Here is a 13,067-nt window from a genome sequence, read left to right as displayed (position 1 = left end):
AAAAAAAAATAGATAGAATGACCAAATGGTTAATATTGACAAAAAAAAAATATAAATTTTATAATGTGTTTTTCAAAATAGAGGGACTAAATAGTATAATAGGTAAAAAATGAGGGACTAATAAATTATTTACCCTGACATTTCATGTGGAATATATAGGTCACATTAAGGCAATTATAATATAATAACCTGTTTTGACACTGCAAGCTAAACGTTTTCCAATTCAGATCTACCATTATCCTTCAGTAAACAAATTCCATACCCAATATTCCAGATTTTCATATTTATCCTTTGATTGGTAGAATTTTTTGAAAGTTACAGCTCCAACATAATTGTAAAAGAAGACAAAGAACAGCACATAGAAAATTTAACATATGCTTCCTTTTCCAGGTGTCAAATGGATCCTCTATTTAAGTGGGTCGAAAATGATCAGGAAGGTAGATCATTTAAGTAAACAAATCAATCAATCCGATTGGTCCCTTCATTCAGTTTGAATCTCTAGCTAGTTCTTTTTTTCTTTTGTGAAATGGGACTTGTATTTTGATTCAACTGTTCTACAGAACATCTATAGATACTTTGGATAAAGGTCAAATTTATCTTGGAGAAGATCAATTTTACCTTTATTGTACCAAAAAGCCCAATTTTGCTCCATACTAAAAACTTTAGCTCAATCTTACCCTTATGAAAAAAAAAATTCAGTTCAATTTACCTTCTTTTTTTTTTAAGTAAATAACAGCAAAAATTAGCCATAGAATTCCCTAGGAAAAGGAAAAAATTAAGTTAGGATTTCTAACATGGGGGCAAAATTGAGCCTTATCCCTAGATACTTTAACCTGCATAAAGTGCTGCAACCCCAAAAATTCTTAAACAGATGTCACATTTTTAACCTTTGTTATCCACTGGGTTAGAGAATCACTTTCTTATAAGGTGGGAGCTTCAGCCCTTCCCTCTTTATTGGATTTGTGCTTCCTGCATGACACAAGTAAAAACTCCGCAAACTTTAGGAATGGATGATATTACTTTTTGACCAAAGTATGAAAGGATAAATATCTAAGCTAATTATTTGCAAATCATTCATGGAAGTATTACAGCTTTATAAGGCTTGTTATTTATCACTTAATTTCAGTAACAATCAGTTCAGTTCAGTTTCAGCATCCAGTTTCATTATTCAGTAATTTATCATTATTTATTATATTATAATTATTTATATATAATTTATTATAATTATTATTATTATTTATTTATAATTTATCATTATTTATTATTATTATTATTATTTATAGTTTATCATTATCTATAAATTAGATAAAAGTCAAGATAGTTTATTAAAGTATATATGGTTTAATAAAAAAAATAAAACTAAAGTATGCATCCATATTTAAAAATTAGGAATTGCATCCATATTATGAATTATTTCTCAAATTTATCCAATTTATCAATGTTAGGGATAAAATTCCACCATTTTAGACGTTAGAGGTAAAATTACTCCTGACCCAAAACGTTATTTTTGCACTTTCACCTTAATTAAAATAAAAAGTTAAGAGTTTGTATTCATATGAAGATTTGTATTTAATTTCATAGGCTTTAAATTATATATAAATTTGTGTTTGTATGTAATTTGTATTTTTAATTAAATTAGACTTATTTTTATTTAATTTCATCGGCTTTTATCGAGCCAAGATTTTATCAACCCGGCTTTTATTTGATATTCAATTTAGTTTTATCTTTAATAATATATTTATTTATTATTGATATTATTAAATTTATTAGAACCGTTATTATTATTAAAAGTTCATTAATGTCCAATATTATCATGAAAATTATTTTAAAGTATAATATCATCATTATTGTTAAGTTCAGTTAAGTTCGGTAGCATTCAGTTAAATTCAGTAGCATTCAGTTAAGTTCAGTATTCAGTAGTATTCAGTTCAGTATTCAGTAGTATTCAATTCAGTTCAGTTCAATTCAATTCAGTTCAGTTTTTTTCAGCGATAAAGAACAGAGCCTAATACTATTTCAGCAGATATTGAAGCCTGCAAAATGCATAAACAAGAGCCATACCAAGCAGTGGATATTGCATATACCTTTTTCTGTCACTTTTACTTTCTTGACAACCTTCTTTTTCAGAACAATGCATTTCTGAGAGCTCCTCTTTAGTCTTGGCTGAAAAGGGGGCAAAAAGCTTCTGTTAGTGGTATCTTAAAGATGACTTTCTTGGAACCACGAAGGATTTCTGAGATGAACCTAGAGGATCACTTAAAAATCAACATACAATTAGTTTGTGCCGGTCTAGTTAACTACAACCATTCCTTTTTATAATGCCCCTTGTACCCATGTGAAAATAGATCTTCATTTTCTTAAGCATTTTACCTACTTCATACTCTGAAGTTTTTTCAAAAGCATAGAAGGATTGCCTCCTACTTCATGTAATAATAAACTTATGAGTTCTGAAGACACAACAAAGTAGGGTACATAGAGCCATTAAATAAATGCTTAAAAGAACACATAATGCTTCTACCAGAATTCTTCAACCATTTGAAAAGAGCAACTTTATAGCTGTACCAGTTCATTAGTTATAATAATAGTCTGCTGCCTACCAGTATCTTCTCTGAATGAAACAATGAAATTCTTCACAGCAAGACCTTCTCCGATAAACTCTGCAGCAGCACAGGCTTTTATAGCACCTTCTGCTTCCTCAAAGTGAATGCAGCCTGAAACTGCTCCCTCGTGATAATCAATGTGCTGCAAAATGAACAAACGAAATGGAAAGATGCAAAAAGAGGATTAATGAGCTACATCAAAAATTAGATTCTCAAAAGCATCAACAATCAGTCATCATCTGAGTATACGCAATTCAGCCGATTTTCCAACAGCTACTTGAAAATATCACCCCAATCAAATGCAATTTACCCTAATCTAAATGACTGTTACATTCTTAGAAAATTATTTATGCATCGAACATCAAAGAGGTCAAAGTTGAAAAACATGAATATCATTCTCAAAATACTATTTGAAAGATGGAGGCTCAAAAGAAATAAAAGCAAAAGATTAGCAGAAAGGATATTCAGCAAAAAGATCACAAGGATAGCTGATCTATTGAAAGAAAGGGCATACAAAGTGACGAACCTTGACAGCCCCAAATCTTTGAAAAAACTCCTTTATCTCATTGCATGAGAGAATATCTTTCTCTTCGAGGATGGAAGTAGTAAACCTTTCTCCTTGGATTACTCTCTCAATTTCCTTATGACAAGTTATTTCAGGAGATTGGTCACTGGCATGGCAAAGGACATCTTGTATCTTCTCACCATTAACAATCTCTAGAGAAGTGTCTCCTTTTTCCCCAGTACTTTTGCTTTTCTTCTCCTTATTCTTAACAGGTGCTTCTACAATTTCAATGTCTCTAGCACGTTTGTTGGACACCTTATTATTCTCATTTTTACATTCCTCTCCACTGTTAGTGTTAGTGGTCGAATCAATGTCGGCACTAGTTTTTACTGTTTTTTCAGTTGATCTCCTTTCCAATGAAAATGCAACAACTTGACCTCTGTGGTAGCTCCAAGGAAAAGGAATCCATCAGGTAAAGTAATTGACAAACAGGAAGGACTTCAGCATATCAGATAATAAAGGCAAAAACTAACTTGAATCTTGCACTGTCACTGTTTTTGTGATTTGAGCCCATATGGGAATTGTCTTTTCCAATTTGCTTGATCATTTTTGCCCTCTCACAATCAAAATCCTTTCTAAACCACCAAAAGGAGAACAAAAAATATGAGAGGAAACTGTTATAAGAAGAGTTGAAAAAGTTAAATATTCAAAATGAAATTATACTCGAGAATGCGTCTGTTATATAGTTATACACAGTGACAAAGATGTTATTTAACAAAGACAATGAGCTTATTTTAAAGACCCAAAGAACAAAACTGAAAATTATATCCTGAAATTCAAATACATAAATTTGGAAACGAACCAGTTCATAAGACCCACAACTTTTACTTACATTTTGATAGGCAGGAAAGTTATCACTACCCCAATAACTCAGATACTGCTCAATTTCTCAGCACTCGCAATTTTACAATGAAAACAATTTCTTTCATTTTTCCTTGCATATGCATACAAAATTATGCAAATATTTTAGTGATTAAAGCAATGTCATTTAGAATTAATATATCAAAGAAAGAACATCAAGAGTTGTTACTAGCTTCTGAACTCTTTCAGCTTCTTCAAGATGTAGTTTTTATAAAAACCACAGCTTAAGTTCTGAACCTATAAGTTATAACTATGACCATATATATACACACACACACACACGTAGGGAGAAAAGGGGGAATAAAACATGTACTAGTTCCGTCATTTGTTTTTCTAAAATAATGACTTACAGACATTCCATCTTGGATCACTAAATTATGATGTACTCCTACTCGAACAAACAGGTGTCACAAGGCTCTTAGTTTCCTTTCCAAAATGTCACATACATGGAAGAAAATTTTAACATCTACCCTCAATCCCTAGCAATTTGACAAGGTTTCTATGTTTTATTGTTCAAAAGACATGTTTAGAACAAGATTCTAGCAGCAGTAAACAAACAGAGTTGTCAACTACAAAACTAAAGCATTAGATTGAATGACGTTAACATATGAATGCTAGTGAAAACTAAATAAAACAAACAATCATAACTTACTTTGGTTTTAAAATTAAACTGGCACCAGCATAAACGAAGCTTTGCCTCAAGATATCTTCAGCATCTCCATCTGAAGAGAACTCAACCAAGGCAGTGCCACAAAAAAACCTCTTGTCTGCCACATGACGAGGCAGCCTTACACTATTAACCTACAATAAAAGAAAGGTAAAGAAGTACCTAGCAACATTGAAGCATAGGCTTATAGTGTGAATAACAATCATGAAAAAAAATTATATCAACATTTATTCAATGATTTTTCTCATAACCAGTAGCACTGAATCAGCAGGGTGAAAATTCTACAATGCCATAATAAAGGAGTAAGAAACTTGCTATAGCAGTAAATTTAGCATAACAAGCTTATGATTCCAGAGATAAGCCTCAGGAATAAGTTGATTACATGATTAAGAATACCCATTTTATACCTTGCCAAAAGTTGAGAAGAAAGCTTCAACATCTTCCATTTTAACATCATACTGGAAAGGAGAGGCCGCAATTGTTCTAATATCCACTTGTTCTAAAACTTCTTCAGGCTTTGCGAGCTCTTTAATCCTGCCCACTTTCTTTCCTTCAAAAATTTCGAAGGAGAAAAAAAAAAGAACCTTCAATAAACAGCCAAGACATTAAGTAACAACAATGACCAAGATAATTCCTTATGTAATTAGATAACCAACCATCATTAGAAACTTTGAGAAAATCCGATTTGCGTAGAATTTTGGCAACTGATTTCAGTACTTTGTGGGGGATATCATCCTTTCTTATCTTACCCAACCCCAAAATAGCTCTGATTCTAGAGAATGAACATATAAGAGCCAAGCTAACCACTTATGCTCACAGTTAAGATCAACAAAAATAATTCAAAATTCCAAAGTGGTGTATAACTAGACGGGACATAGATGTACATACCAAAGTCTACGATGCAAGTTTAAATTGATTGAAGATAAGGATACTGCCGTCGTTGCTTTGAGATACTCTTTCCATAAGAAAATCGTCTCGGGGCAAATTGCTGTCACTAAAATAAAATTCCACCTGAAAAATGAAATGGTAAAATTATGTCAAATTTTTCAATCGAAAAAGCCTTCACAATGAACATGGATACGATTTTTTCAAGAAATACCTGGTGAAGAATTTTTTCGGCGGTTTCCTCGTCGAAAGAACCCATTGGAGCTTTATCCTTACTGCTCGGAGAATCGGAGGTAGAATCGCAACTTCCTGGTTTTGAAGTTCAGAGGAGTGGGCAGGGTTTTTGAGAGGGAAAGTTGGTCCGGCGTCGTTTTACAGGCCTGCTATCTTGTTTTTCTTTAGACAATGTATTAAAATAAGTCTATGGTTTTTTTTTTTTTTTTTTTTTTGTGAACTATCAATTTAGATTTCACGTATAAAATAGTATAAATATAGAATTAACATTTAAAAATATATTAATTTAGACCTCAATCATGGAACATGACACGTCGTTGATATTACTCTATTAAATTTTATCAATTGTACATGCAAAGAAAAATCAGAACTTAATGGAGTAATATGAATGACGCGTCACATTCCATTATCAAGATCTAAATTGGTATTCTTTTTAAACATTAAACATGTAGTATAGTTTCGATCCTATGCACCTCACTGACCACGTGATATTTGTTCATTTACCATTGGATTTTGGCCTCTATAATCCAATGGTTGATAATAATTACAGGATTATCGCACTTTCTTAAGGTCCATGTGCTATTTGATCATTAAACCATTGGATTTAAACTTTGCATAATCCAATGGCTTATAAATAAATAAGATATTTAATAAATAACTAAATCATATATCGTTCCATTTTTAATTTTTAGGATAGTAAATAATTATTAAAAAAAAAAGAATCCTAAAACTAAACAATAACTAACTGGAGTCTTCGGGGGTGCCAGTCTAGTTGGAATGTCCGTCGTTAACTTCGCTCTTCCCCAATCTTTATTAAAAAAAACTAACTGGAGAGAGAAAGAAATTGAAGCTAGAGAGAAAGAAACAGAATATCATCGTTCTTTACACCGCGAAATTCAATCCGGCAAAGAAAAGGCAGTCGTTCTTAGTACATTGATTGAGTAAAGTCCAGTCCGGCCATCTGTTCTGTGCTCTTGGCATTTAAAAAATCCAGCCCGACACAATATCTTTGAATCACGACTTCGATTTTCAGGTATTTACTCAATTAATCTTAATCTTTTTCTCTGGTCGACAAACTAGAATGGAACTCCGGAGTCACCATTACCGGCGGCGGTCTGATGATGTGCCGGATGAAGGAGACTTATGCCTTCATTCATGGCCTTGATAAAGCTACCAGCTCTTGATTTTTTCCTCCGATTAGTTTTCTGGTTTTTGCTACTGTTGGCTTTGCTTCTCTCTGTCTCTCTCTCTAAGATATCGATTCCTCCCTCTGAACTTGAAATTCCTGCAACGCCAAGCACTGCATGATCAGCATCAGCATTATCTAATCCAGGAAACTCTTCAATTAGCTCTCGTTATCTCATAATTCCAGGAAATAGGAATGGGTGTGATTCCCAGTCACTTTTCGTTCTAATTTTCTCTCTCTAAGTTATCGATCTCTTCAATCTGTCTCTCTTCTTTAATTTCAGGGAATATCAACCATTGGATTATAGAGGCCAAAATCCAATAGTAAATGACCAAATATCCCGTGGTTAGTGAGGTGCATGGGATCGGAACTGCACTTTCTCAATTGTTATCATTAAGACAAAATAAATTAATATTCCCTGAAATAAAGGAAGAGAGACAGATTGAAGAGATCGATAACTTAGAGAGAGAAAATTAGAACGAAGAGTGACTGGGAATCACACCCATTCCTATTTCCTGAAATTATGAGATAACGAGAGCTAATTGAAGAGTTTCCTGGATTAGATAATGTTGATTCTGATCATGGAGTGCTTGGCGTTGTAGGAATTTCAAGTTCAGAGGGAGAAATCGATATCTTAGAAAGAGAGACGGAGAGAAGCAAAACCAACAATAGCAAAAACCAGAAAAATAAGCGGAGGAAAAAATCAAGAGCTGGTAGCTTTATTAAGGCCATGAATGAAGGCATAAGTCTCCTTCATCCGGCACATCATCAGACCGCCACCGGTAATGGCGAATTCGGAGTTCCATTCTAGTTTATCGACCAAAGAAAAAGGTTAAGATTAATTGAGTAAATACCTAAAAATCGAAATCGTGACTCAAAGATATTGTGTTGGGCTGGATTTTTTAAATACCAAGAGCACAGAACAGATGACCGGATTGGACTTTACTCAATCGATGTATAGAGAACAACTGCCTTTTCTTTGTCGGATTGAATTTCGTGGTGTAAAGAACGATGATTTTCTGTTTTTCTCTATAGCTTCAATTTCTTTCTCTCTCAAGTTAGTTGTTGTTTAGTTTTAGGATTCTTTTTTTTAATAATTATTTACTGTCTTAAAAATTAAAAATAGAACGATATATAATTTAGTTATTTGTTAAATATCTTATTTATTTATAAGCCATTGGATTATGCAGAGTTTAAATCCAATAGTTTAATGACCAAATAGCACATGGATCTTAGGATCTATGTGAACATTTTCAACATGTTATTTTGTACAGATTAAATATTATTTTGGTACCTTATCCTTTTTCTTTTATTAAATTCTTATATATATTTTCAGATGGTAATTTATTTTCTAAAGAATAAATTTTACTAAAATGCAATAATTAAAGTTTTAGTACAAATTTTTTTTTTCAATCTAATTCCAAAAGTCACCGAAAAAATGCACAAAAATGTAATTTTGTTAATATGTTTTTGAACCCAAAGAATCACTTCATAAATAAATAGGATTTGCATCCTCAACAATAACGTTTGATAGCCAAACTGGCACATCAGAAGACAAAAAATCGCTAGCATTGGAATAAGCCTGCCTAGCTACCAAATGGGCAGCCCTATTCGCTAAACGACTAACAAATGATACTGAAAAAGTAGGATTAGACCCAAGGATAACTCGGTAATCATTTATGAGCATTCCAAACTCCGAGATATCCTTTTTGTTTGAAAGAATTGCATCAATAACAAGTTTGGCATCTGATTCAAACTCAACATGTGTGTAGCGCAATGAAGCGAGCCAAATCAAACTCGTGTGTAGTGCTAATGCCTCAATCACCTTAGGCTCTCTAGTACTGGCAACGCAACTGCTACTACAGAACAAGAATGTACCTGAATCATCTCTGACCACTGCGCCCATTCCGCTACTTCCAACTTCCTTGAAAATGGCGCCATCGACATTACATTTCACTGACCCTCTCTCTGGCGGCTTCCATGTCTTTGTTCCCCGATCTACAATAGAGAGACTATGCGATGTGGCTGGCGGCGCGACTTCAGTGGACGGAACTCCTTGGTGTTGACGTTGAAAGCTGCCCGACAGAGATGGTGGAGACACATGCGGTCTGGCCTGCTGGCCTTGTTGGTACGCCCTCCAGTCCCGCAATTCATCAATTCCCTGTCGCCAACTAATATCCGCCGGCTACCATGACATATGCCACAAGACTCTGTTCCTGTGATCCCAAATCGTCTTTAAAGCACAACAAAGTCTATCAATGAACACCAGATTCGGATCGCCAATCGCCTGCAACAGCCAATCTGCAAAAATCATCCTATTGGTTTGTGGTAATGGGAGTCCAGCTATTCGCCACAAGTCACCTGCAAAGCAACAATCAACAAATAAATGGTTATCTGTTTCGTCCTGGTCCACACAGACCGGACATTCAATTGTGATTGGCACTCGTCGTTGGGCAGGTCTTGCCCGAGTGGACAGGCTACCCGAGCAAATTCGCCATAAAAATAGCTTGAGTTTTGGGGGCAAATTCATAGTCCAGATCCTCTTCCAACCCTCAACCACCAACCTGTCCTCCTCCACTTCCATCCCCACAATATAACCCGAGTGCACATTGTAAGAGCCATCTTTTGACCAGAACCAAAATCTTCTATCCTCACTGACAGTGAAGGGTAGAATGATGTCATAAATGGCATTTACTTCGGCTTCACTAAAATAACCATTCAGTTTATCCACATCCTAACCCCTGCCATTCTCAAGCAATAAGTCAGCAACTCTCAACTCTTGCAATCCAGGGACGAGAAAGGAGTTTATGCAAAAACCGTTTAATTTTGGAACCCATGCATCCTTCCAAACTCTAATTGTACTACCATCTCCCACTCTCCACAAAACCCCTTTTCTGAGTATATCTAGACCACTCCAAATACTTCTCCAAACCATACTAGGATTATTGCCTAATTCAGAGAAAAGTAAGTCATCCTTCGGAAAATATTTCGCTTTGAACATTCTACTCACTAAGGTATTTGGTTCATTTATTAATTTCCAACCCTGTTTACCTAATAAGGCCAAATTAAACAAGTGCAACTCTTTAAAACCCATTCCCCCTAACTCCTTAGGTTGACATAATCTGGCCCAATCAAACCAATGAATGCTTTTTTCCCATCAGGTTTCATACCCCACCAAAAAGAGTTCATCATTTTTTGCAATTCATCACAAGTAGATAAATGTAAAAGGAACGTACTCATACAAAAGGTAGGCAAAGCCTGAGCCACTGACTTTAACAGCACCTCCTTACCGGCCTGAGATAAGTATCTGAAGCTCCAAACTCCAAACTTTTTGCGCAGCCTCTCAACCAGGAAATAAAAGATCCTTCTCTTAGAACGCCCAATAAGCGAAGGTAAACCCAGATAATGTCCCGTATCCAAAGGTGCATTGACCCTCAAGATTCCTTTAAGCTCATTCTGCAAATCAGCTTTGACATTCGCACTAAAGAAAATTCCGAATTTACTCAAGTTCACAGCCTGACCAGAGGCCAATTCGTATTCAGACAATATACTCATTATCTTTCTGGCTTCATTTGTGGTTGCTCCAAAGAACAGGAAACTGTCATCAGCAAAGAATAAATGTGTGACCGATGGTGCCCTTCTGCAGATTCTATACCCTGAAATCAGTCCCTCTCTCTCAGCCTTCGTAATCAATTTGGATAAGACTTCCGCACACAAGATAAACAAATAGGGAGAAAGCGGATCACCCTGCCTGAGGCCCCTACCAGGGACAATTTGTTCAGAACATTCTCCATTCACTGCCACCCTATACTTGACCGTTGTAATGCAAAGCATCATCCATCTGATCCAGATCTCATCAAATCCCAAGAGAATCATTACCAATCTCAAAAAATTCCAATCCACCCTATCATAGGCTTTGCTAATGTCAATTTTCAAAGCCGCCTGCCCAAAAGTTCCCCTATTCTGCCTTTTCATGAAGTGAATACTTTCAAAGGCCACCTACACATTATCAATTATTGACCTTCCAGGGACAAAAGCAGATTGAGTTTCCCCAATTATTAGGGGTAGCACACCCTTCAAACGGTTGGCCAAAGCCGTAGCAATGATTTTGTACAGCACATTGCAAAGGGCAATTGGACGGAAGTCCTTAAGCATTCTGGGACTCTCAATCTTGGGCAAAAGTACAATTGTGGTATCATTTAAGTCTGGAGGGAACTCCCCATCCCTGAGCCATTTCGCACAAGCCAAACTCAAATCCTTTCCCATTGTATTCCAAAAGGATTGGAAAAAACCTGGATTAAGCACATCAGGGCCAGAGGATTTGTTTGGACTCATAGAAAAAAGGGAAACCTTAAACTCCTCTGATTCAAAAGGAGCTGTGAGCATGTTGTTTGTCGTTGTATCAATCACAGCTTCCAAGACATCTACTGTTTCAGACCCGCCCGTCCTAGTTTCCGTGAATACTGACTGAAAATACTGTTGTGCAAAGCTCAACATGTCACTCTGATTATCTACCACTGCTCCCCCCTCATCACAAAAGGAAGCAATATGGTTCTGGTGTCTCCTTGCTTTCACACTGGCATGAAAGAATTGAGTATTTCTGTCTCCCTCTGTCAACTAAAAGATCTTAGCCCTTTGTTTACAGAACCTCTCCTCAGCTTCCAGCACTTCATTAAGTTTTCTTTTGGCAAAAAAGAATTGAGCAATTGAGGCCCCATCCCGTTTTCCTTCCAGAAATTCCATCTGCCTCCTCCATTTCCTAATCTGGCTTTTAAAACGCACATTGAAAGATTTACCCCAAGCAGCCATTTTCCTCACACACTCCTTTAGCTTCTCAGGCACAGGTCTACTGCCCTGCCCCACCCAGGTCTGCGTTACCAATTCAGTAAATTCATGCTCTTTTAGCCAGTTTTCTTCAACATAGAACCTCTTCCCTCGATTATGTGTTGCTTTCTGCACCAGTCTGAGTAAGAGAGGAAGGTGGTCGGAATAGCCCGACATGCAAGTTTTGAAATGATAATCAGCGAAGCGACTAATCCACTCAGCCGAAGCAAACCCCCTATCAAGCTTCTCTCTTACCCAACCTTCTGTTCCCCTCCCTCTTTCCCAAGTGAATGAGCCACCTTTCAAAACCAATTCCGACAGACCACACTCCTCTACAGCTTTATTGAACTCCTGCATCAAGAAGTTGGGGAAAACAGCGCCCCCGAGTTTCTCGTCTGCCCGCAGAATACAATTAAAGTCCCCCACTACCACCTAGGGGAGCCGAGAGTTACCAACAATTTGCCTCAGTAATTCCCAAGATTCTGCATGTCTATTACGATCTGCTAGCCCATAAAAACCCACCAGTCTCCAGTCCCCACACGATACATCAGTAATTATCACTTCAATGTGATGCTCAAAATAACTCTTGACCGTTACCTGCACCCCTGCTTTCCAAAGTAATGCTAACCCACCACTCTGCCCTCTTCTATTCACATAGAAGGCCCCTTCAAACTTCAATTGTTGCTTTATAGTAATTATACGATGATCCTCTTCTAGTGTTTCCATTAAAAATACAATGTCCGGATGTTGGGAAGTAACAACCTCTTTTAGAGAGCGAACTGCCCGGTGGTTTCCCAGACCATGACAGTTCCAGCTTAAACAACTCATTCCCCCTGGCGGCCCTGTACATGAGGGCTCGCCAATACATTTCCTTTAGAAAAGCCCTTATCCGAAGATGGAATAGAAGTTCCTACTACTTGCCCGTCTACCTGACCCCCCTCTCTCTCCTTCCCCTCCCTTCTCCTCTTCTTTGCCTCCAACAATTCCATTTCAGTGTCCTCCCCCTCTCCCCTCTCCCCTTCCTTTTCTTGTTCCTCTAACACCTCTGGCACCCGGAAATAAGGTCCCGAAATAGGACATATTTCCACCTCTCTCCCACCTAATACCCCCTTGATGATGTCCCTCTCTCCCCCCTTCCCAATCCCATGTTTGAAATATCACGCAAAGCTCCCAGTCTCCCTCCCATCTGACTCCCCCAACCTCTCGCACCCCGCCCTAGCACCTCGCTTCTAGTCCCCTCACGCA

The 13,067-nt window shown here is 36.7% G+C and overlaps 1 protein-coding gene across 1 annotated transcript; it reads right to left on the bottom strand.

Moving 5' to 3' along the window:
- Positions 1-754: 754 nt before the first annotated feature.
- Positions 755-5,939, bottom strand: LOC136224947 (la protein 2). Its single transcript, XM_066013373.1, has 10 exons — positions 5,793-5,939; positions 5,626-5,704; positions 5,350-5,499; positions 5,101-5,243; positions 4,679-4,827; positions 3,639-3,740; positions 3,127-3,544; positions 2,598-2,742; positions 2,085-2,163; positions 755-969 (listed from the first exon to the last, which is right to left on the bottom strand). The coding sequence occupies exons 1-10, from the start codon at positions 5,835-5,837 to the stop codon at positions 921-923; spliced, it is 1,359 nt and encodes a 452-aa protein (XP_065869445.1). The 5' UTR covers positions 5,838-5,939; the 3' UTR covers positions 755-920.
- Positions 5,940-13,067: the final 7,128 nt, after the last annotated feature.

Source organism: Euphorbia lathyris, chromosome 3 (assembly GCF_963576675.1).
Source record: "Euphorbia lathyris chromosome 3, ddEupLath1.1, whole genome shotgun sequence".
In the NCBI taxonomy this organism is placed as follows: domain Eukaryota; kingdom Viridiplantae; phylum Streptophyta; class Magnoliopsida; order Malpighiales; family Euphorbiaceae; genus Euphorbia; species Euphorbia lathyris.
Note: the sequence above shows the minus strand (reverse complement) of the source record. Positions and strands in the feature narration are given on the sequence as shown.

Coding starts and splice junctions, on each gene's coding strand:
- LOC136224947 (XM_066013373.1), bottom strand. CDS start 5,837: ATGGGTTCTTTCGACGAGGAAACCGCCGAAAAAATTCTTCACCAG. Junction 5,500..5,625: donor ATCTCAAAGCAACGACGGCA/GTATCCTTATCT, acceptor TGTGAGCATAAG/TGGTTAGCTTGGCTCTTATA. Junction 5,244..5,349: donor TCTCAAAGTTTCTAATGATG/GTTGGTTATCTA, acceptor AAATTTTTGAAG/GAAAGAAAGTGGGCAGGATT.